The 23,917-nt window shown below is 52.1% G+C and overlaps 7 protein-coding genes across 7 annotated transcripts, besides 15 other annotated features; 5 read left to right on the forward strand and 2 right to left on the reverse strand.

Moving 5' to 3' along the window:
- Positions 1-4: 4 nt before the first annotated feature.
- Positions 5-535, forward strand: EKO05_0005083 (Mitochondrial zinc maintenance protein 1, mitochondrial; the record flags this gene model as incomplete). Its single annotated transcript, XM_038939262.1, has 3 exons — positions 5-71; positions 202-378; positions 435-535. The coding sequence occupies 3 exons, from the start codon at positions 5-7 to the stop codon at positions 533-535; spliced, it is 345 nt and encodes a 114-aa protein (XP_038799624.1).
- A 78-nt stretch (positions 536-613) lies between these two features.
- EKO05_0005084 (Pre-mRNA-splicing factor slt11) lies at positions 614-1,787 on the reverse strand (the record flags this gene model as incomplete). The annotated part of the gene is made up of 2 exons (XM_038939261.1): positions 614-1,609; positions 1,662-1,787. 2 exons carry the CDS (start codon positions 1,785-1,787, stop codon positions 614-616), a joined length of 1,122 nt encoding a protein of 373 aa, XP_038799625.1.
- A 261-nt stretch (positions 1,788-2,048) lies between these two features.
- Positions 2,049-2,111: a tandem repeat.
- A 289-nt stretch (positions 2,112-2,400) lies between these two features.
- EKO05_0005085 (Sterol 24-C-methyltransferase) lies at positions 2,401-3,654 on the forward strand (the record flags this gene model as incomplete). Its single annotated transcript, XM_038939275.1, has 3 exons — positions 2,401-2,604; positions 2,670-3,026; positions 3,076-3,654. 3 exons carry the CDS (start codon positions 2,401-2,403, stop codon positions 3,652-3,654), a joined length of 1,140 nt encoding a protein of 379 aa, XP_038799627.1.
- A 224-nt stretch (positions 3,655-3,878) lies between these two features.
- Positions 3,879-3,945: a tandem repeat.
- A 304-nt stretch (positions 3,946-4,249) lies between these two features.
- Positions 4,250-4,311: a tandem repeat.
- A 222-nt stretch (positions 4,312-4,533) lies between these two features.
- Positions 4,534-6,092, forward strand: EKO05_0005086 (Pyruvate dehydrogenase (acetyl-transferring); the record flags this gene model as incomplete). The annotated part of the gene is made up of 5 exons (XM_038939487.1): positions 4,534-4,769; positions 5,044-5,167; positions 5,229-5,515; positions 5,566-5,629; positions 5,682-6,092. 5 exons carry the CDS (start codon positions 4,534-4,536, stop codon positions 6,090-6,092), a joined length of 1,122 nt encoding a protein of 373 aa, XP_038799628.1.
- Positions 4,573-4,632: a tandem repeat.
- Positions 6,093-6,315: 223 nt separating the features above from the next.
- Positions 6,316-6,340: a tandem repeat.
- A 58-nt stretch (positions 6,341-6,398) lies between these two features.
- Positions 6,399-6,438: a tandem repeat.
- A 65-nt stretch (positions 6,439-6,503) lies between these two features.
- Positions 6,504-6,526: a tandem repeat.
- A 44-nt stretch (positions 6,527-6,570) lies between these two features.
- Positions 6,571-6,599: a tandem repeat.
- A 3,821-nt stretch (positions 6,600-10,420) lies between these two features.
- On the forward strand, positions 10,421-11,889 carry EKO05_0005087 (uncharacterized protein; the record flags this gene model as incomplete). Its single annotated transcript, XM_059636512.1, has 2 exons — positions 10,421-11,713; positions 11,785-11,889. 2 exons carry the CDS (start codon positions 10,421-10,423, stop codon positions 11,887-11,889), a joined length of 1,398 nt encoding a protein of 465 aa, XP_059492495.1.
- Positions 11,890-13,296: 1,407 nt separating this feature from the next.
- EKO05_0005088 (D-arabinose 1-dehydrogenase (NAD(+))) lies at positions 13,297-14,667 on the forward strand (the record flags this gene model as incomplete). Its single annotated transcript, XM_038939250.2, has 1 exon — positions 13,297-14,667. The coding sequence occupies one exon, from the start codon at positions 13,297-13,299 to the stop codon at positions 14,665-14,667; it is 1,371 nt and encodes a 456-aa protein (XP_038799630.2).
- A 556-nt stretch (positions 14,668-15,223) lies between these two features.
- Positions 15,224-15,367: a mobile genetic element.
- Positions 15,352-15,364: a dispersed repeat.
- Positions 15,365-17,233: a mobile genetic element.
- Positions 17,164-17,255: a dispersed repeat.
- Positions 17,230-19,234: a mobile genetic element.
- Positions 17,500-17,569: a tandem repeat.
- Positions 17,739-17,770: a tandem repeat.
- A 1,371-nt stretch (positions 19,235-20,605) lies between the features above and the next one.
- On the reverse strand, positions 20,606-23,176 carry EKO05_0005089 (uncharacterized protein; the record flags this gene model as incomplete). Its single annotated transcript, XM_038945737.1, has 1 exon — positions 20,606-23,176. The coding sequence occupies one exon, from the start codon at positions 23,174-23,176 to the stop codon at positions 20,606-20,608; it is 2,571 nt and encodes an 856-aa protein (XP_038799631.1).
- Between the last annotated feature and the right edge of the window lie 741 nt (positions 23,177-23,917).

Here is a 23,917-nt window from a genome sequence, read left to right on the forward strand (position 1 = left end):
CCCCATGACCCGCGAAATGGCCCTCGTAGCCTACCGAAACCTGCTGCGATCAGCGCGCATCGCCTTCCAAGGTACCCCTTCCCCAGCCCACCACTCAATGGATCCTCACTCCATGGATCATCAAAGGATCATCAATGGATTATCAATGGATCATCACTCCATGGAACACGCTTCAATGAAACAAGAGCTCACCCCGACCAGGAGATGCGAGTGTCCTCACCGCGGCGCGCATCGAGGTGCGCAAGAACTTCGAGACGAACCGGGCCGTACAAACCGGCAGCGAAGAGTACCGAGCGCAGATCGCCCACGCCTCCGAGGTAGCCAAGTTCCTCCGGGAGAACGTCGTCCAGGGCCAGGCCACCGAGGGCGACAACTACAGTACGCGAGAAGTGCGGCGGCCTGGATTGGGGCGGATGTACTGACGAGTGCGGCAGAGATACGGATACACGAGCACACGGAGCGCGGAGATAATGAGGATATCAAGAAGAACAAGGGCAAGACTACGTTGGGAGGAACAAAGTGCTGCTCGGCTTAAACTCTTGTCAAGCTACGAGAAGGTGATACCCATGCTGTTCGTAACATGACGCCAACCCAATGCTACATCTACTGCACTCTAGTTGCCCGCCAGACTGGGGTAGCTGGCTTCGTCGTCGCCCGACGGTGGAGGGGCCAGCGCCAGGCTGTCCAAGTCATTCTGTGGGGGCGCCTCGATCGCAGCCTGTGCCGCCGCTCGCCGTGGACCGGCTGCCTGTCTGCCTTCCCTTGCGTACTGCATTCTGACGTTCTGGTCCAGACTGTCCAACTGTTTCGGCTTGCCCCATGTCACCCGCATAGGGCAGCCCTTGATGACTACTTTGCCTTTGAGTGCTTCTGCAGCCGTCTCGGCATCCTGCCTCTTGACGTAGTTGACGTAGGCGCAGTGAGCGCGATGCGAGCATACCAGCGACCGTAGCTGGCCGTACTGTGCGAAATGAGTGCGCAGCTCGTGTTCGGGGAGGTCGTCTTCGACACCCGTGACAAAGAGCGACGCAACGTTCGGGTCAGGTGGCGGTAACCAGTCCTGGGGGTTGGGCTGTGCCGGTGGTCCTGCAGCGCGTCCCCCTCGTGCAGGCCTCATGCCTCCTCGCGCACTGCTGGCTCCACCTCTCGAGTCTCGTGTCCTGATCGGCCCTCCCGTGTGCCCGTATGCAGATCCTCCGCCAGTGCCTGGTGCGGGAAGCGCCTTTTGCGCGCCCTCTTCGGTGTCTGCCTCCAGACGTCGCTGCTTCTTGTAGTACGGCTCGCTCTGCGCCAGACGCTTCAGCAGGTCGCGTGCCTTCTCGTCGGTCTTTTCGTATGCTTCCATGACGCCTCTGCCCTCCTCGATCTCGCGCTCGTGCTCCTGTGCGTAGTACTGTCGGTTGATGTCGCTCTGCGGCCCGGGCGCAACCATCTTCAGCGCTGCGTCACGGACAACGAGCGGCAGGCCGAACGACAGATCCAGCATGCAGCACTGGCAGCAGTTCTTGAGGCGCGCGCACGTCAGGCAGATGTTGGTGCGCTTCTGTCGGGCTGTGCGATCGGATTTCCAGCGAAATATGGTGAATGGGCGTGTGCAGATTTTACATTCCTGGACGTGTTAGTGTGTTGGTTGTGGGTGAGACGCGAGAGCAGGTGCGTACTGCGCCGTGGTCCTCCTTCAGCATCTGCACGTACGGGTTGTCCGGCAGACACTTTTCGCACACGGACGGGAAGTCGGTCGTTTCCCAGCCGCTGCGATTCAGGTCGGTCTTGATTTGGGGAGGCATATTGGTCGCGGCGGTGTGTTCTCGACAGAACAATGCTCAGCGTAGGACGGGCGCGGGTGGACGTTGGGCGGGTCCAGTGCGTGTGCGACTGTGTGACTGTGTGACTGTGACTGTGTACGATGGAGGCGGAGTGGTCAAGTTGCGCGGAGATGTTGCGGGTCCGTGTGATCAAAGGCTCCGTTGACGACAAGCTGCACGGGCGAATGGGCGGTGTTGCAGTACGCGCAAGTGGGGCGCAGCAGTGAATGGCGATTGTCGAATGTCGAGGTCGAGGTCGAGGTTGAGGTCGAGGTCGAGGTTGAAGTCGAGGTCGAGGTCGAGGTCTGGCTCGTGGAGAGACTCAAGACTCAAGGAATCTTCAGCACTCGTCTGGGTGGCGCATCTAGCGCGGCCGTAGAGAGACGCGCGTGATTGGCCCACCTGCACCGGGATCATCGATAATTTGATGCTACCTTCGGTACAGTTTAGGGGCGGTAGGCATCTCCTGTACCGCTATTTTGCATAAGAAACACGGGTCTTCCCCTTGTTTGGCTCCTCACCTCGCCAATTGACACTGCTTCAACACAGTACCTTTTGTTTCCCCCACGCATCGTCGCCGCTCTCTACCGCCGCCATGTCTCCCTCTGCGCTCGAACAGGAAGACCACAACCGCGATGCCGCCTTCAACAAGGCCATGCACGGCCAATCGGCCAAGGCGCGTGGTGGTATGACGGCCATGCTGCAAAAGGACAAGGCCGCGCAGCAGGCCGCCGTGGACGAGTACTTCAAGCACTGGGACAACAAGGCGGCCGCCGACGAGACCGAGGAGACACGGAAGGTACGCGTTGGCATGCGCACAGACAGAAAGGCAGCAACGGCAGTAACAGCAGCTAACATACGCAGGAACGACGAGACGAGTACGCCACCCTGACCAGGCACTACTACAACCTGGCCACGGACCTGTACGAGTACGGCTGGGGACAGAGCTTCCACTTCTGCCGCTATGCCTACGGCGAGTCCTTCTACCGCGCCATTGCCCGCCACGAGCACTACCTCGCCCACAAGATGCAGCTGCAGGACAACATGCGCGTGCTCGACGTCGGCTGCGGCGTCGGCGGTCCTGCGCGTGAGATAGTCAAGTTTGCCGGCGTCAACGTCGTCGGTCTCAACAACAACGACTACCAGATTGAGCGTGCGACGGCCTACGCCGAGAAGGAGGGCCTGGCAGACAAGCTAACCTTCACCAAGGGTGACTTCATGGTACGCACCCATCCTCTCTGTTGAAGTCCTGCCACTGACACGGCCCCAGCAAATGTCTTTCCCCGACAACTCTTTCGACGCCGTCTACGCCATCGAGGCCACCGTCCACGCCCCCTCGCTCGAGGGCATCTACAGCGAGATCTTCCGCGTGCTCAAGCCTGGCGGTGTGTTTGGCGTCTACGAGTGGCTCATGACCGACAAGTACGACAACGAGAACCCCCACCACCGGGAGATCCGTCTCGGTATCGAGATTGGTGACGGCATCTCCAACATGGAGAAGATCGACGTCGCCCTCGCTGCCATGAAGGCGGCCGGCTTCGTCATGGAGCACCACGAGGACCTGGCTGACCGTGACGACCCCTACCCGTGGTACTGGCCGCTGTCCGGCCAGCTCAAGTACATCAGCACGATAGGCGACATCCCCACCATCCTGCGCATGACCAAGGTCGGCCGCGGGCTCGTCCACAGGTTCGTCGGCGCTCTCGAGACGATCGGCCTGGCACCCAAGGGCACCCAGAAGACGGCAGACAGCCTCGCGCTCGCCGCCGACTGCCTGGTTGCCGGCGGTCGCGAGAAGCTCTTCACGCCCATGTACCTGATGGTGGGCCGCAAGCCTGCCGACGCTTAGGCGTGTCGAGCGGAGCGGAGCCGAGCATTTCACTTCCTTGCAGCACCTGTTGTTCTCTAGACCATTTTGCATCCAGGCCTGTTCAGCCTGGATTTCGCTTCTACGAGCATTGTTGGCTCCAGCTCTTGTACCGCAAGCGTCGCAAAAGGCGCGTTATCTATGCATGTAATATCGATAGGGTCTGGGGGGTATAATGAGAAGGTGATTTGTGGCCAAGGCATGGGTGTGTTGTGCGAGCATGGTTGTGCTGTGCGAGCATGGTTGTGCTGTGCGAGCATGGTTGTGCTGTGCGAGCATGGTTGTGGGTGTTGATGATGATGATGGACGCGGTGTGTTAAAACTAGCAAGCCTCTAGTGGCATGCGTGTTGAGATGCACCTTGGTATGTTATTCTGGTATGTCTGTTATATTCTAGCAGATCTATTGTATTCTACGTCTATTGTATTCTAGCACATCTATTGTATTCTACGTCTGTTATATTCTAGCGCATCTATTGTATTCTACGTCTGTTGTATTCTACGTCTGTTATATTCTAGCACGTCTATTGTATTCTACGTCTGTTGTATTCCAGCACGTCTATTATATACCAGCACGTCTATTGTATGGTATGGTCTATGGTATGGTCCATGGTATGGTCCATGGTTTGGTCCATGGTATGTCGAATGGTCGAATGGTCATGCAAGAATGCAGGTCGGCCGGGTGAAACCGCAGCAAAGGGCGGCAGACGCTAGTCGTTGGGACAGCGTCCGTGCTCCATTGTCGGAGCTTCCAGTTTTGCAAAACTGTTGACACTCGGACAGCTCCAGCCATCACCACCGCCGGCACCGCTTCTCCCCCCGCCTCCTTCTCGCGACCCCCCGAGAGCCCCAACACAGACACAATGGCCGCCTCCAGGATCACCCGCCCGGCCGCCCGCCTGCTCGCCGCCTCGCGCCCGGCGTTGCGCCCTGCGTTCCGCGCCGCAGCCCTCACCCCCTCGATGGCGCGCAGAGGATACGCCGCGGGCCAGAAGGAGATGACGGTGCGCGAGGCCCTGAACGAGGCCATGGCCGAGGAGATGGAGCGCAACGACAAGGTCTTTGTCTTGGGAGAGGAGGTTGCGCAGTACAACGGAGCGTACGTGCCCCCCGTCTTGGCTGGCTGTGCTGCGATACCCGACCGGCGCACGAACCGCGCACAGCCGCCGTCTTGTGCAGAGGGCGGCATGGCCATGTTGGGCCGTCGCAGCCTCTCGCGGATGGTCGCAGTCTCTCGCAGATGGTCGCAGCCTCTCGCAGATGGTCGCAGCCTCTCGCAGATGGTCGCAGCCTCTCGCGGATGGTCGCAGCCTGCACAGCTGCCCGGCATTCAGGCCCCAGACCTGCCTCGATCGGTGCTGACGGAGCTGCAGTTACAAGGTCACAAAGGGCCTGCTCGACCGCTTCGGCGAGAAGAGGGTCATCGACTCGCCCATCACAGAGTCTGGCTTCGCCGGTCTGACCGTCGGTGCCGCCCTGGCTGGTCTGCACCCCATTGTGAGTCCCGGACAGCTGCACGGCGCCGCCTCCACACAGCACTGACCCCTCCCCTCGACAGTGCGAGTTCATGACCTTCAACTTCGCCATGCAGGCCATTGACCAGATCATCAACTCGGCCGCAAAGACACACTACATGTCCGGCGGCACCCAGCCCTGCAACATCACCTTCCGCGGCCCCAACGGTTTCGCCTCCGGTGTCGGTGCCCAGCACTCCCAGGACTACTCGGCCTGGTACGGCAGCATCCCCGGCCTCAAGGTCGTTGCCCCTTACAGCGCCGAGGACGCAAAGGGCCTGCTGAAGGCTGCTATCCGCGACCCCAACCCCGTCGTCGTCTTGGAGAACGAGTCCGTCTCCCCACGAGCCCCTCTGCGCGTACCAGCTAACAACACCCCAGGCTTCTCTACGGCCTCTCCTTCCCCATGAGCGAGGAGGCCCAGAAGGACGACTTTGTCATCCCCGTAAGCCCAAATGCCTACAACTCAACTCCACCAGCATGCTGACAAGCCACAGTTCGGCAAGGCCAAGATCGAGCGCCCTGGCAAGGACCTCACCATCGTCACCCTCTCGCGCTGCGTCGGCCAGTCCCTCGTCGCCGCCGAGCAGCTCAAGCAAAAGTACGGCATCGAGGCCGAGGTCATCAACCTGCGCTCGATAAAGCCGCTCGACATTGAAGCCATTGTCAAGTCGGTCAAGAAGACGGGCCACATGCTGTGCGTCGAGTCCGGCTTCCCCTCGTTCGGTGTCGCCTCGGAGATCATGGCGCTCACCTGCGAGTACGCCTTCGACTACCTCGAGGCTCCCCCCGCCCGTGTCACCGGTGCCGAGGTCCCCACACCGTACGCCCAGAAGCTCGAGGAGATGTCCTTCCCCCAGGAGGATACCATTGTCAACTACGCCGCCAAGCTGCTCCGCGTCGCATAAGCGCAGCTTACACAGCTTAAGCGTGGCAAGCGAGGGTGCACTTCAGAGACTCGGATGTGGAGTGGTGGAGTGGTGGAGCACGACATGCGGCAGTCTTGGCCGTATCCATGCAGACCACTCAAGGGGGCTGATTATGTACCGTGTATGAACAGACGCGATTTTCGTTGGCTATAGCCCACAGTTCCGAATCCCCCGGGCTGAGAGATTGCTAATGATGGTTGTGGAGTGGGAGAAAGAGAGAGAGAGAGCGTGTGTACGTGGGAAAGCATTTCAAATCTGCATGTACAAGTATTTATTTGCTTATTTTCTTCCTCTCCCTCTCCCTCTTCCTCTCCCGCTTCCTCTCTTTCCTTCTTCCATTTTCCCTTCTTCCCTATTACCCACCGTCCTCCTAAAAGCATCTCGAGGCCTTGCGTGCGTGCGTTCGTGCATGCTTCCATCTCTCTGTCACCTCTGTCCCTCTTCTCCTGCCTTGTCTGTCCCGTCCCGTCCTGTCCGGTCCTGTCCGCAACCAACAGTCCCGTGACAAGGGAGCAAAACAAGCCAGGCCCTCGCATTACCCTCTCGCCATTCACCGCCATACTACCTGATTCTCCCCATCTCAGAGACGTTTGTGGATTGCGGGATTGTGTGCCGTTCAGCCTCGCTGTATTGTGTCGTAGGTGGGTGGGACAGTGCACTACAATCTACATGTCAGTGCCGTACATGTCAGCACGTAGCGTATTTTACCTTCTTTTATTTTATTTTACCTTTTTTTACTTTGTTTTACCTTCTTTTACTTTCAAACCAAGGCGTTTGTAGATTCCCAACGGCTATTCAGCCATCTGTGACCGTCTCATTCCTTGCCGTCGATATATGGACAAATAGGGGAGGATATGGTTGGTGTCCTTCCACAACGGTTTACTTACTCCAGCCAGTCAAGCCAACTCCCACGCCATCTCGTCTGCAGCCACGAAGCGGGCGGTGCGTAATTGGCTGCCACGCGGCCTCGGGGTGTGCAGCAGACGAGAGTGGATGGAGGGCCTTGAAGGTGTGCTTACACGTGGCATAACAGTATTATAGAAGTCTGCAAAGCGAGGGCTGAGATTTGGAACATCACTGGTGGTGTAGGGTTCATATGGACACGTGCCACGTGTGTGGAAACGTTGGTGCGCGTGGATGAGGTTGAAGGGGGTCGAAGCTGTCAAGGCTTGGATAGGACAGCGCAACGACCTGGACACACGCCTCTGGAGACCGTTCCAGCGAACAAGCGTGCAGACTACGATACCGGACTTGCATCGTCACCTTGGCCTGTGTCAGTACATCGTACAACGGGAAGGGAAAGCGTGGAGAAGCGCAGTCGAGCGTGGAAGCCCAACGTGGATGAAACTCATGACGAAAAGCAACGAAGCACGAACGGGGGAGCTCGACTAGGAAGGCATTGCGGCTTGATGCTTTGCAGGTTGCCTGCATGACACGTCCACGTGGTGCAGGCCGACGTACCGTAGAAGATTCCAAATCCTCACCGCGGCTGCGCCTTAGCAAGTCTAGGTATGTGCTTTTCAGAATTCGGCTTCGCGTTGGCGTTGAGCATCCCCAATCTTGCAAGGTTCATGCAGGTACAAGCAGTTGGCTGTGACGCAACGCAGAAGCCTTGCCAAGTATGCTTCGCGTTCGGATTCACACGGGGATGCCCTGTTCCACGTGCGGCGGTTGACGCAGTGCAACGTAGTCTCTCCTGGGACTGGGACGCATGTCTGGCGTACCGTGTACTAGTCGGATGCCGTCGTCTCTTTGGTTTTGACTCTCCTGAACTTGGTCAGGATGACTGTTTCGCTTGGAAGTCTTGCTGGGTCGGGATCCTTGATGAGCAACTGTCATCAGATTGCTTGATCGGTTACGAGTGACAACGTTTCCTTAGGAAGGGTGAATGTAGCTTTTCTACAGTGATGACCATGTGGTAGGTACGTGGTAGGTATCGGTAGTCAACCACGAGAGCATGATAGGTCTGTCCTGCTTGCATATACCTGATGCCCCTGGACGGCAACAAAGTTCATGGAACCTGTCTTGACGGGTCGACCGAGGATTTGCGCACGTACAAGTGTGATACGCAGGAGAACAGCCCATTGGAAGATCGCGTGGTGCACACGAATGGTATGCGAAAGTTCGACTTCCAAACCTATTTGGTCCCTGCCGTGTGGGCAGACTATGGCCTGATCCAAGAGGCCACCAGAAGTTGAAAAAAAAAAAGCAAGACGAGATGCGCATCCAAGTATAAGACGCAGTCTGGATCGACTGCACGTCGACGCCACTCGGTCCAAGCTGCCAATCTCGGTGTCTAGAGCTTGAGTGTCCACTACAAAAGCGCTGTGGTTGCAATCTCCTTTAGCCGTTGGTCCCCGCTAGTTGACCGATGATGTCCACAGGTGTGCAGATGTAGGCCGTACAAAGTTGTGTGACGCCCCACAGATTGTCGTAGCGCAACTGATATACGTCGACGGTGGACTATGCTCGAAATCGTGGGAAGCACTGAAGTCTCTAACATGCGCGGCAGAACGACATGGAAGGAGCTGTCAAAAATCAAGCTGAGCAGGACCGTTGCTTGCAGGCTGGTTCGGCATGACGTACGACGATATAGTGACTTCGAGAAGCGTCAACGATCAGCTGGACACGCATCCATCGTGTGCACATGCGGCTCAAAAAGTAACGTTAATTGGGAACGTCCAAGCTCGCGTGGGAAACGAAGTTGTGCTTAGCTGTGTGAGTTACACTGCATAAGGTCCAGACTGCTTTTGTAGGCAGAACGGCACGGGTAAGGAGGGCCGCGCCACCCGAAGTGGACAAGTGCAGCTTCGGTAAACAACGTCCCGTGGAAACTGCCGCCCATGCCTGACAAGTCACGAATACCCCAGAGCCCATCCCCGTTATCGTATGATCTGGGCAACATGCAGACCATGCAGAAAGCCTTAGCGACGTTCGTCGGCTAGTCGCAGTTTGATACTGCATGTGAAAGCTCGCTTTGCAGCCGAAGCAGTTGCAGTACACTTCTTTGGCTGCGGTGGGGCATGCAAGGCTTGCAGGCCCACGAGGGGGCGCAATACTTCGCCTACTCCTTTGGTCAATATTCGCTAATGGAGAGAAGTTTGTTAAGCTCCGATGCAGATCCATTGCGCTGGGTCCGGGAATATATGCTCACCGAAGGCATTGATGGTATGGTCTCAGGCAGGTTACCACAATCGAATATCCGCTCAAGGTTGGCATTCGCTCTCGACAACCGCTCGAACGAGAATCCCCTCAAAAACTACCTCAGTACATTACGTTCATCCTCAAGAACGCAAGTCTTCGCTTAACCACCACATTCAACACCAGCGCCTCCTTTCTCGTAACGACAGTGGCTGCCGCAAAACATCGGCTAGATAGTGCCATGATCGTACGATTCCTACCTGCAGACGATGTTGCACGTCACCACGTCAAGATGGCAGTAACGGCAATCCGTTTCTCCAAAGTGAGCCCTTGATGTCCTAATCCCCTCTAGCTTGGTCGCGGCTGAGGGTTCAACGTCCATGCAGCCACTTAGACTTATCACAAGAAGCACGGCGAAGCTCGGTAAATGCACCGGTCGAGACGGTAATCCTCATTAGTCTTATAGCAATACCGAATTCGACTTACCAATCCGCTTTCAGAAACTAGCCTTGCGTCTCCACGTGGGAAGCAAGAACGGTTGGCTTCTGCAAGCCTTACCGACCATATCACAAAGACCGCCCACTTGGCCAACAGGCGGCCGCGCTGGATGGACTTACCCAGCTTATTGGAGGCCGAGTGTTACTCCTCGAGGTGAAGGGCCGCGTTTGTTGCCGCATCTGCTCTGCTCAATACCACAATATCCAATCACAAGACGTGCCTCGGGCTTTACGCTGTACTTCGAGCCTTGGAGTATCGTCACATGAGACACACTTTTGGCTCCTCCCAACCCAAAACCTGCTCGTAAGTGGGAAAAGAAAACGCTGATCATTTGCGTCTCACAAGCGGCTTAATACGCGTTCCAGGGTATCTTGCAATGACATCTTTCGGACCTTGGTCCGGCTTTTAACTAATTGCATGTCCTCATACCACTTGCCAGGATGGACCTAAGCACTCCAGTCAAATCATCACTCCGACTGCAAGTCGCTTCTCCGGGCTCTTTCGTCAAGTCATTGCTCGACGACTCAGCTTCCGACACCAACAATAGGTCGCTACTATACGAATCGTCTCTGTTGGTAAGCGTGCCATTCGTGTGACTACGGGCAGGGAGCTGCAGGTGTTGAACAACACTTGCGGTAGAGTCTGTCTTCTCACCGCTCGGGACTTGCATGCTAACCCGTTTCGGTAGCCACACTACACGGACGTTCTCCGCTACTACAGCTTCACTATCTCCCACAATGGTCGTGCCCGCAGACCAGACGCTTTTATTCACGCTTCCTTTAGAGCTCCGTGAACTGATATACAGAGCTGTGCTTTCATCGCCTTTGGATGGTACGGAATTACTGCGGACCTGTCGAGAGATCTACTTGGAGGCTCAAAAGTTCCTCTTTGAGCGACCGCTCAGCTTTCGAAGCCAGTCGGTCCTTTTTCACTGGCTAAATCGAGTCCCACCCGAATATCTGCCGCAAGCCAAGGTGCTATCGCTCAACATTCAAGAAGTCGACCTCAGGTCGCTACTTAGCGCACCAGCTCTGGTCAGCCATCCAGGTGATCCACCTCGGCTCCTGACATGGGAACTTTACGAGGCGGAGCTAGAAAGGCTAAACCATGCTCTGAGACAATTGCCCAAGATTCAGAGAATTATCATTCGGGCAGTATCGGGTCGACAGTCGTTTCTATACCGCGAATGCCTCCAAAGGTTCTTGGGAATGTTAGGCTCCTTGTATCCGGACCTTGTGGATATCAGCTTAGAAGGTAAATTCCACCACCAGAGCCTGTCGTTCTTGTCGAGTTTCAAAAAGCTAGAGGCTTTCTCGTTTGACGGCTTCTCTGCCTCCTCGCCGAGCGAGACGGCTGGGGTACTGGCTGGCTTGCAACGTCTCACAAGTTTGTCGCTCGTCTCCCAGGGTACCATGCTTTCTCCAGGTTCTCATATGCACAGTGACTATACAGCTAAACGCCAGTCTTTCACTGGTGGCGTCGTTAACAAAATGGACAACCTCACTTGCTTCTCAGTCACAGAAACCATTCCAGTTTCGGCGCCCACCTTGTTCTTTACGCCTGAGATCCTAAACTCGCTACAAAAACATCAAAGCCTGAGGAAACTAAAGGTCTGTCTGTCCCAGACTCCAGATCATGACACCCTGACAGCCATGCGGAGCTTCCTAGAACATACACAGATCAGGATTCTAGACCTTGATTGGCCGGACTTGGAACCCAATGCTGTTGGGACCTTCTCGCTGATGCCCGAATGTCTCGAGGAACTTTGGATAAGAGCAAAGAGCACAGCAGATGCGTTTGATATCATCTGGTCTATCGCCGAAAGCCGGAAAGCAGGAGAGGTACAAGCTTTGTACGAGCTCGTTCTTGTGCGCACCACACAGATGTACGGCATCATCAGCCCGTTCGGCAACGAAAGAAAAGACAGCGGCGCAGAAGGAACTACGGAGTACGCCGATACTGTGAGTTTCCCCTGGCTGTATAGCCTACCTCTGTCTGAAACACTGTGCGGTGAGCTGACACCATCATCTAGATGTGCCCTGCCCCGAATGAGACGGAAGCGATCAATCTTGGTCGGGCACAGAGGTGCTTACAAGTCTTGGGTGTGCGAGTCTCATGGTATACCGAACAATGTTGAGCAACGTGGTCTGTCACAATACCTGCGTAGCGCGGGTCTGCACGAGCTTAGCTAAGACGTGTGTATCACGACTCGCACTCAAGACCAGAAGGCCCACCAAATTCTTACACTAGAGATGCTATACGTTCATAACTATGGTTGAATTTTGTTGTGTAATGATTGGTAGCCACTACTGTTGTTACTAGCTGACGAGTGCAGTGATGGCCCTACCTGAACTAGCCATGTTTACTCACTTCAGACCCTACCGCTTCCCTTATGTCGCTCGTAGCATCCATCCAAAAGCTTACTGCGGCGCTGCGACATTCCAGCGCACTCGCGATCATGGAAATTACCCGAGAAGAGTTGAATCAGTAGCATGTCTTCAGCCACAACTTTGACACGATGTCTCTCGTGTCTGTTGTTCATGCGCGCCGTGCCAGCAATCTACACGACACGGTCGGCAATGCCCACAGAGAGGACGCGCAAGTGCTGTTATACACTGGTCTCCCGCAGACCTCTGAAACAGGTATGCGCGTAGAACTCCGTGACAGGACGTAAGCAAGAGTTGGCATAACTCCAGCAGCATTGCAGAACAACACAATGCAGAACAGAGAGCGCTTGTACAACGCCCGCAGCGCATGGCTGGGTAGAGGCGGTTGATGCGTCAGCCTAGACGAGAGAAGCGGGAAGTAGTTTGTGCTAACGGGCCGAGTCCAACATTTTCGACGGCCATGAATCGAGTCAGACGAGGATGGTGCAGAGACCGACTTGAGCTTACCTCCTACGCCGGCTCTGCTCTTTCTGCAAACCCAAGTTTACGTGGCTGTGCGGGGGGTGCAGATATTTGTGGTGTTTGAGCGTGCATTTTCAAACCGCTCTCTTACCACATGTACACTTCCGGTCCCTCCCGCAAGGGTCTTCGGTCAGCAGCACGATCGGCCGTGTAAGCCCGAGCTGCAGGGCAATCTGATGTGCCCTGGCCCTGGACAGTGGCAGCGAATCAGATGCGTGAAGCTAGAGAGAACACGCTCTAGACGCAGATGGCGTCATGCCGAACCGTGTTAGTCCATGTATTCCTGCCATCGCGGCCGGAGATTCTGATGCGCCGTGGGGCATCCAGAACCACCAAAACGGTGGGTGGTGAGGCGTCGATTGAACGCTTATGGATACGCTGGCTTGAAAGCGGTCCGGCACGCCGAAGGGTCTCAAGTACGGGCGGCTTCGCTCCTAGGATTCCCCTCCTTTCATACTTTCTTTTCTCATCCAATCGACCCTCCAGCTATCTCTTCACGGCGCGTTCAACCAGACTTCACCGGCGCGGAACACGACCGCGTCTGGCGCGACCCCACCGAGATCGGTAGGAACAAAAGCAGCAAAACACACATCTTCTCACAAGCCGAAAATCGCGCGGTAAATCAGGTCGCAGTAATGGCAAGCACCCCTACAGAACACCCCACCACCACGGCGACATTGCCTTCTCGCCAAAAACCAATTCCCTACTCCTTCGCAGACGGGCAGCGCACTCAGCTCTCCTCCATTCTCCCACCCCTTGTCTTTGGCACCGCGACCTTCAACCACCAATACAATGACGACCCATTCGCCATGGATACAACAGGGCTGGTGACCTCAGCCCTCACACACGGCATCCGCGCCTTCGACACATCGCCCTACTACGGTCCGTCTGAGGAGCTGCTCGGCAACGCGCTTGCGGCCCCTTTTGTGCGTGAAACCTTCCCGCGAGACTCGTACATGATCCTGACCAAGGTTGGGCGGATACGTGGATCCGAGTTTGACTATAGCAAAGAATGGGTTCGACAGAGTGTAAGGCGGAGTTTGGAGAGGTTGCACACCAAATACCTCGACCTGGTGTACTGCCACGACGTCGAGTTTGTGAGCCCTGCCGAGGTCCTCGAGGCCGTGCGTGAGCTGCGGCGCATACGAGACGAAGAGGGCACAGTCCGGTACATTGGTATCTCTGGATACCCGCTCGATGTGCTGGGCGACATGGCCGAGATGGTTCTGCGTGAGACAGGCGAGCCGCTGAACGCGGTGCAATCGTACGCCAACTTCACGCTCCAGAACCAGACTCTTGCTGGACCCCGCGGTATCCAGCGTCTCCGCAACGCCGGCGTCGATGTTGTCCCCAACGCGTCGATTCTGGGCATGGGTCTGCTGCGCCGGCAGGGTGTGCCGTGTGGTGCGCTCGGTGACTGGCATCCCGCCCCTTCGACGCTGCGCACTGCAGTCCGCAACGCGAGTGACTTCTGCGACTCGTACGGCGAGAGGTTGGAAGTCATCGCCATCCGTTTTGCGCTAGAGACGTGGATCTCTGCGGGTGCGCTGTGCGGCTCCCAGGGCGATCCAGCCTCCGGCGTGCCCTGGCAACACGAATCCAACGACGATGTCGGCGGCACAAAACTCGGTGTGAGCGTCATTGGTGTGTCGCGCGCACCTGAGCTCGAGAAGACCATGTTGGTCTGGCGCTCGATTCTCGATGGGCTCGAGGGGGGCGAAGAGACGGCCGTCCAGGCTGGACGGTGGAGCAGAGCTTGGGAGTGGTCGCGGAACAGGAGACAGGCTGTGCAGATCCTGGCCGAGGGGATCCAGGAGATGCTTGGCGATGGTTTTGGCTTCGCGTGGGCCAGCCCTGACCCAGGATACGTGAACCAGAGAGTGAAGACCCCCAAGGTCACGGACGAGAACGATACGCCCTGGCTCACGCCGGCAGCGAGTCCTGAGGCTAAGCCTGTCCAGGGCGGAGCAGAGGTTCCTGAGGAGAAGAGTCTGCCGCTGCGGTGACAGATTTGAAGTGTAACGAAAGAAAAAAAGTACATTGAGATGACATAATGAGTACACATCTTACAAACAGCTAGAGTTCGATATTCCGCATTCACTTGCTTAGCATTGGAGTAAATAGCTACTTGAAAGCACCCGCCACACACATCTCTCCATTTCCAACCACAATCTTTCGCCGGATTTGGTATTGAGCACTGAGAAGAAACGCAAATCTTGTCAGCCTAAGATGACTGCACTTTGAGCCTAAGAAAGCCGACGTGCTTGCGCCAAGGGTTACACCGTATACCCTCGTGACTACGCGTCAGTACGCATGTAGGCTTCAGCCTGACGGCGCAAGCTGTCTTTGTTCTCTCTCTGTCCATTTTACTCAACTGCTGTCTTGTTCTCGTATGACAGCGCTACCTCTCATCTCAAAACAGGACAGACATTGCACATAAGTATGCAATGGCGTTGAAGGCGTTGTATGGCGTGTCCATACTAAAGAACCAGTATGACGACGTCTTCAACCAGATCAGCCGCGAGGGTTGGTGAGAAACAGCCGTACCTCACCTCCTACAGCTACCGTGTCCGTGCGCGTGATGCCCGGATTCGCGTGACGCCCCACCAACCGCCTTAACGCTTATACAGAGATAAGGTTATACAGCCACCTATAATAGCTATTATTATAAGATTTTATAGTAGAGTAGTAAAGTAATGCTTATAACGTACTCCACGGGTGAGCGGATCAAACGGGTGAGCGGATCACTCTGCCAAGACCACACCAAACCTCCACCTTACCACGCAATGCCTCAACAACAACATTAATCTACGCCCTTAAGAGAAGCTGCAATACAGCTTGCGCTCTAGGCAATTAAACAAGACGTAACGCTTACTGTGTAACGCGCTGCAGCTATATATAACATGCCTTACAGCACACTACACGCTTAATACACAGGACAACCTGCATAAGCTAATTATATGCCAGTTTAACAGATTATAGACCAGACTAAGGAGGACGTGATTACTAAGTACATCCTTAAGATAGATGCACAAGGATTTGCTCCTTAGCTGGCTGCTGTAGCTAATATAGCCAATTCTTTGCGTGCTAAGCGTAATATAGGCTATATTAGCATAAACTGGCCTAACATGTTTATTAAGCGCTGCCCTAACCTTAAAGTAAGGTTTAATTACAAGTACGACTATAAGAGAGCCCTCTGTAAGAATCTAGAGATTATTAGGGGCTAGTTTAGGCTTGTAGCAAATGTTAAAGCTAAGTATAGTATCTAGGACAATAACATATATAACTTTAATAAGACAGGCTTTATAATAGGCCAGATATTAACAGAAGCAGTTGTTACAGGCTTAGAGCGTTAAGGACAGCTAAAGGCAGTGCAGCAGGGCAATTAAGAGTAGACAACAGTCATACAGGGCATTAATGGCACAGGGTAGGCTATTCTACCCTTTATTATCTTTAAAGGCTGTAACTACCTCTCTGCCTGGTACAAAGAGGACAATCTGCCCTATAACTGGGTTATTGGAGTCTCTAAGAACAGATAGACTACTAACAAGCTTAGTCTAGACTAGTTAAAGCACTTTAATGCCTATACAAAGACGCGCACCTAAGGAGTACACTAGCTGCTCCTTATTAACAGCCACAAAAGCTACAACTCCCTTAACTTCTAACAATACTATAAGGAAGCAAAGATTGTTACACTATATATGCCTCTACACTTATCTTACCTCTTACAACTACTAGATATAGGTTATTTTACCCCTCTAAAGAAGGCATATAGGCGCTAAGCTAAGAATCTTATATATAACTATATTACTTATATTACTAAAACTAAGTTCCTACTATGCTTTATAGACGCCTATAAGGAGATATTTACTTCTAGTAATATCTAAGGAGGCTTCTAAAGCGCTAGAATAGTCCCCCTTAACCCAGAACAGGTTATAATGGGTCTTGATGTCCGCCTACGTACCCTACCGCTACCTACTGTAGAAGATAAGCCCTGGCAGTCCTAAACCCTAAGCACTACCCTGCAATTAGGGTCGCAATTAACGCTGGTTTAAGAGAGGATTTAAAGGCATGCAAGCAGCTTACTAACTTTAATAGTTAAGGCCTTTAAAAAGCTTACTAAAGGCGCAGCTATAGTAGCGCATAAGCTAGTGTTAGCTTAAAGGGAGATTACTAGGCTTTAAGCAGCAAATAAGGCTGCTATGCAACATAAATCGTATAAAAGAAAGCAATTATAGCAGAAGGAAGTCCTAACAGCTAAGAAAGGCCTTTAATTAACTACTCTAACTAAGTTTGGGGCGCGTAGTAATAGTAAGAAGGCAAAGAAGCAAGTGCGCGCTAAAGGAGGGGAAGTAACCTAAAGATGCTGTACAAAGTGCTATAATGTTAGACATAACTTGCGTATATATAAGAAGGCTATAGAAGATATTTCTAAATAATATTATGTACTGCACTACTGTATATAAGGCTAAAGTGGGCTAATGCAAGCTATAATAGGGTAGAAATTTGGTGTGGTCTTGGCAGAGTGATCCGCTCACCCGTTTGATCCGCTCACCCGTGGAGTACGTTAATTAATTTAGCCTATTAATATTTACTTAGAAGTGTAATATTACAGCTGCTGTAGGTAGTAATAGTTAGGGCAGCTAGAGGCGGTAATAGGGGACTACGTCTACTAACATTATCTCTAGGAGTATATTTTTAATGCTTTTTTAGCTAGGTTGCTTATAAAGCTTTCTTTTTACCCCTTTAAGGCAATTATATAGCTTTTACAGCATTAAGCTTTTATTATTAATACTGCTTTTTAGCCTTCTGTTTAGCCTTCTAATTTGCTATATTAGCCTTCTCCTTCTTACGCCTCTCTTTAGCTGCCTCTCTTACTACACACTTCTCCTCCTTCTCCTTCTCCTTAACTAGCTTCTTAGCAGCTGCTACTTTCTTATTAGTCGCTTTTCTAAGTACTTCCTCCTTTTCTTCTTACTTTCTTATCCTTTTACAGAAGTGTGCTTCTTTAATCTTCCTTAGTAACTAAAAAACAGCACTACTATAGTACTCCTTTTACTACTGCAAATCTAAGGCTTTATTCTTCTTCTTATACTTCTTCTACTTCTTAAGCGTCTTTTTAAGGCTATCTATCTTATATTAGAGGAGTAAGGCCTTAACTAAGATATAGTAAATTAATTGTCTTATCTTTTTAGCGTTGCAACTACTCTTATCTCTAGCAACCTTCTATAACAACGTCTCTATTTTAAGCTAGTCTTTATTACTATAAACAGAAGATAACATAGTATCTAAATCTAAGCTCTCTAAGCTCTCTAGTAGTGTTTTAGTAAAGTAATTAAGGATAATGTTAGAATTAAGTAGATAGATACCTGTTGCGTTAAAGGACTTAAGTATTAGCTTTTTAGTAAAGCTAGAGATCTACACCTAATAGAAGAGCTAAAAGAAGTCTACTCTCTTAATATTTGTATAGTTTTAAGACTTATAGATCTCTGTTGTAACAGCTTTTAAGTATACTGTTAATAGAGGCTTAAACAGCACTATATTAAGCAGCTAGAGCGTCTAGGTTAAGTAAGGAGGTAACATAGCTAGGAGTATCTTGTTATTATTATAGTAGTTAATAAAGTCTATTGTTATATAGGATCTATAGCTATCTAGTATTAATAACCTCTACTTCCTCTAAGGTTTCTCCTTAGTATAGTAATTAAACACCTACTCTAGCTACGTAAGCCTAATCTTATTGTTTAACTATCCTAAGGGAGATAAGGTAACTATTACTAAGTGTACCCCTAGCTTAATTTTAGCTACCTAGTCTAATTTAATATTGCTCTTCTTAGACGTGTAGATAAGCCTAGGTAGTAACACTAATCTATTAGCACACACACACGCTATAAGTATCTACTAATTCTAGTTACTATCTTAAATAGATGCTTTAACCTTTCTTTTTATCTATATACGTTTACTAAACACATATTTTATTCTAGTAGTCTGTCTAATTATAAAGCCCTTTTTATCTATATTATATATATAGTAAGGCTTAATTAAGTATTTAGTAATCTTAAGCTGTAGTAGGTTAAAATAGAGCTTATATTTATTATAGGAATTAGCGTTATAACGCTAGCAATCTATCCTAGTTAAGTAACGTAAGATAAGATAGATAGAGTACTTATTAATAAAACACGTAACCTAGCTTTTAGAGACTAGTTTTTAAGCTAGTAGTAACGCGAAATTCTGTATTATCTCTTATATAGAAGGTAAGTAACAGCTAGTAAGCAATTCTATATACTTTACTAGCTCTATCTCTTATTATAGGTTAAGTTGTTGTTATTTAATAATCTTAGTTGTGTATAATGCCTAAAGGCCTTAGTGTCTCTAAGCTAACATTAATCTATTAATACTAAACCTAGCTGCAACTTTGTTATACAAAAAATCCTCTCCTAGTTTTAAGGATTTAATTACTTTTATTGCTAATTAAATTAGATCTATATTAGTTATGTTGTGACGCGTTAAAGATTGGTGTATTTGGTGTTGGTGGGGCGTCACGCGAATCCGGGCATCACGCGCACGGACACGGTAGGGATCGATCAGAGCGTGTCGGCTCTGCCGGAAGCCGAGTCATCTTCGCGCAAGTCGAGCCGGTCAGTAGCGGAAGATACCAGGTCCTCGTCGTCTAGCCGCAGACTTGGTACGAGGAAGGCATACGAGGCTGAATCTACACGTACGATGTGAACCCTCCCCCCTTTTCACAGATGCTGTACTTACATCTTCAAAGGCCAGAAGAATCCCTCCGTCAATCTCCGGCGTCGTCAAATCAGAAAAAGCAAAAGGTACTCATCCCACTTCGCACGCCTGACCGAGCGCGTCAAACACCACGACGCGCATGATACCGCCCAAACACAATCTCCCAATCCTTACTATGGCGCGATGCCACCGTGTCGTCAGAAGACAGTGGACCAGAGCCTCACTATGGGAATGAAGAAGCTCTGATCGACTCACTGTCCGAGGATGAATTATTACAGGACACGCCAAAGCCAGCAAAGCCAGTGCCTAGAGCAACGTCATCGTCGACAAAGCACTGGGAGCACATCGACTGTGTCTTCTGGATCCAAGCCCGCGAAGGCGCCTACCGGATGCCCCTCCCCCCTCTCCCTCTCTCTGTCCGCACCTCCTTCGAGTTTGCATTCAACGCCGACTACCTCACCAAACCATGTCACATGAGGCGAAAAGCAGAAGATACGCAGTACTTGTTATAACCTCAGCCGGTTTTGCGCTAGAGTTGTGATGACAGAGGGAGGGGTTCGATCGGGTTTTTATCCGCTTCCTGACGTGGATCGCATAGCGGTGGCGTGGTCGGACATGCAGTACTGGGTCCGGGATGTAGAGGCTTCTTCGCGCCGAGTCCGAGGTGCGTGTGGGGAGATTGAATTGTTCAAAGATTTTTCGTGACGAAGTTTGGACGTGCTGTTCGTACGGCTATGTTGAATGTTGCGTGGGTTTGACAGGCTTATGTAGTTTCCTACTCCACGAAAGATGCATTTGCAGCCGGGCTGAGAACGCAATACTCAGCCCTCTGAGTGGTTCTATTTGGCCTTTCGTTGGAGAAGATTGGTGTGTGACACGACGCTATGCGGATATGTCAGGCACGAGGGAAATCTAGAGCCTCATGACTGACGCGGGAGATGTGAGATAGGGAATGTGGTACTCAAAATGTATCCGGCTACAAATGACGAATGAAATGGTACAGTACGCGCATATCAACATGATGGGTATTACGCCTGTGTAGTGTTGCAGATGTTCATCTGGAAATTACAGTATGCATCTGCTTACAAAAGCCCTCCATAGTCGTCCTCGGCTACCACCACCATTACTCCAGAAGGGAACATTTTCAACGTAGATTGTCTGTAAAAGAGCAGCAACTAGAGAAAACAACAACCACGCCAAACGGACTCATTGTCTAGCCCGCGAGGAGGCAGATTTAGGAAAGAGCAGCGCAAGACCCTCCTCCCAATCACGATCGCCAACAATGTCAATCACTGGCCGCCCAGTTTCGTCGACAGCCTGCAGGTCGACAGGTCCGCCCAGACTAACAAGCAGACTTAGCACTTGAGTGTCGCTGTTCTCTACCGCCTGGAGCACAGAGTTCCACCCCCTGTGCATCCTGTTAATGTCCGCGCCCCTGCTCAACAACATCTGAATGACTTCCGTGTTGGTGCCGTCGTAGCTGCGTAGCGCCTTGACAAGAGGGAGGTGTTCACCCGGTGCATTGGGGTCCGCATTTGCTTCGTCGAGAAGATAGCGCACAATACTCCTGTGCCCCTCGCGAATTGCCGTTGTCAAAGGGGAGAACACACCACAGTTCTTATCCTCTACACTCACACCTGCGCCAAGCAGGAGTTTGACGCTTTCCAGCTGACCTGCGTGAACAGCCATTTCTACCACGCCGCGAAAAGCGCGGGGGTTTATTCCGGGAACAGCGAGAAGACGCTTCAGCACAATGGGGTTCCTGACCGCCATGCAGAGCGGCCAGTCTTGCCCACGGACCGCTGGGTTGGCGCCACGTTCGAGCAGAATGTCGACAAGTTCAAGATCATTTTCACGAATGGCAGTTGTCAGGGCCGTGTGACCGCCTTCCGGACAGCGGTCGTTAGGGTTGACGCCTTGGTCAAGGAGGTAGAGGAGAGCATCTTTGTCTTTGTGGGAGACAGCAGTTTCGATGATACCTTTGGGCGTGTATAAATCTGCGCCTGCTGCGACGAGTTGCGGGAGGAAATGTGTACGTTTGTGGGTAATACATTTGAAGGTCGGATATTCGACGGCTTTGTAGTTGGGGTCTGCACCCTTCTCAAGGAGGTAGGTTACAATGTCTGGGCTATTGTCGCGAATTGCAGAAGCCAAGGGCGTATATGCTCCATCTTTTCTGACGTTTGGGGAGACACCGGCGTTGATGAGGACTTTGACAGATTCTAGCTTCTTTAGACTTGCGGCAAGCTCCATGATGCCAGGGGTCCTTTTGTGATCAGCGCCGCGCGAGAGTAGAAGGCTAAGTGCGTCCGGGTGGTAACAAGATGGCCACAGAGGATGCTTGGGACATGGAAGATTGGGGTCGGCGCCGTGATCCAAAAGAGTTGCCATGATGTCTGTTTGACCAGATTGAATAGCTTTGAAGAGCGCTGTGGTACCCTCATTGTCTTTGAAGTTCGCATCAGCGCCATTCTTGAGTAAAATCTCAGCACACTGTACAGACGCAGCTTGCGTGGCAGCGAAGAGTGGAGTAATACCACCCTCGTTGGAGCCATTTGCGTCAGCTCCATACTGAAGAAGGACAGAGGTCGTCCCTGGATCTCTGTTCTCGATGGCTATACGTAACAAGCCAGCTTCTGTGAGAGGATCTATCTTGGTGCCACCTGCTAGCAGCTGTTCAAGGACACGGCTATGCCCTTGCCTGACTGCTGCGACCACATCCTCTCTGCCACCGACCGCTCTCGGGCTTCCTGACTGACGTAATATCCTGTTGTGCATCGTAGGAGAATCCATCTGAGGACGTGACATAAAGCTATCGTGCGGGTAACGAGATTCGTGAACGTTGAGATTGTTGTTGTGTTCCCTCCGAGACCACGCCGGTTCCTCGTAGGGCATGTGGTGGTTGTGGACCAGTCTATCAGAAGGTCTTGCCGAACTAGGATGTGAAGCTTCTCGAACCGAGCCACCGGAGTGTATGCTGGATGTTCGCCAGTCGTCGTGCAAATAGGTGACGTCAGGGGACATTCGATGCTCCTGATGCTGTGGATTCATGTCGCTCAAATTGGGCCGCATCCTGGCTAAGTTTGTAAGCTCGCTTGCTGTTGGTCGAAGTTCGTTGAAAGACAGCCTGCTATCCAGGCGGACGGGTGGGAAAACTTGTTCCGAAGGACTATGGTCGCTCTTCGACGGCGGTAGAGGTGGTGACGTTGCTGGCGGAGGAGTCCGACGAGGCGTTAGTGCGGATGTTGTCTTTGTCGGGTTGATGCGCTCGAGGGCAGCAATGAGACCAGCATATCCGATTGATATAGTTGCATCGGCATGGTCGTCGCCTATCGTCCACCGAAAGATAGCAGAGCTTACTTTCAAAGACTCGATACTCTTCAAAAGTGCCAACCGCACCTTGTCCACTTCCGAGTCGGCGAACATCATACGCATACGCTTGCCCAGGCCGCCCTTGCCATTGTCGTTATCGATGAACCTTGAGATCATCTGGCTCAGAACTGTGAACTCATCGTAAACCTGCCGAAAACGCGTATCCAGCCCTTGTGTGATCTCCACTGGATAAGTCTTGTGTGATTTGAACGACTCGTTAATGCCTGCTTCGATCGACCAGACTAGACGAGCAAGGTTGAGGAAGGCTGTAGCCAAATGGAAGAACCCTCGCACTGGCTCTTTCGACGAGCTTAGGTATTCTAACATGCGAATCGAGACAGTGTTTCCTTGCGCATTGACTCTCTGACAGAGGCCAATGGTTGTTTCCTTGCGTGAGGGGGCCATGGTGAAACTGGCAGTAAAACAGATAATCGACGAGAAGGAGGTTGAGATTGGATCAAGCTGGGTTCGTACGGCTTTTGTCAAGAACACCCTCCCAGCCGCCCCTCACGACTCCGTCGCCGTCCATTGTTGCTAGACATGGGCATATTCGAGCTAGAACGATGGAATCGTCGCAGTGGTCTCATAGCGCTAGGAAATTTGTTGACGGGGATGTTCGTGAGCTTTCAGCGACTCGTGTTCCACTTAGCGGTAGCTTGAGGCTCATCCCTGGATTACGGCTGAAGGTTGAACTATGTCTAAAAGTAATTCAATAAAACGAGCGAAGCTACAACACACAACGAAGAGTGCATAGCTTTCTTCCATGTCTTTCCAGGTTTGCCCGCCGCTCAAGGTGAGGCAACCGGTGGTTCTGTGGTGCTTTCGACCATAACGAACGGGTTTTGACATGAGGAGACACAACGTTGGCTGGAGAAAAGGACATGACTGACGCAACATGCTGGTTAAGGGTCGTCTAGGATAAGGCTGTAAAATCAAACTTGACTCGCACTGTAAAGACCGTAGCGAGTTAGCGCCCCGTGCGATCTAGGCCAAAGTGGAGCGACGTCGTACGATTGACTTTGGGGCATTTCACGAAAGCTGGCTTCGTCAAGGACCATAGCCGTAAGTGTGCAGTCTCCCACTAAATCAAGGCATGAGTCCGCAAAAGTGCCGAACGAGATTGTTCTTTCTGTAGATAGATCGTTG

This window comes from Ascochyta rabiei, chromosome 7 (genome assembly GCF_004011695.2).
Source record: "Ascochyta rabiei chromosome 7, complete sequence".
Lineage (NCBI taxonomy): Eukaryota > Fungi > Ascomycota > Dothideomycetes > Pleosporales > Didymellaceae > Ascochyta > Ascochyta rabiei.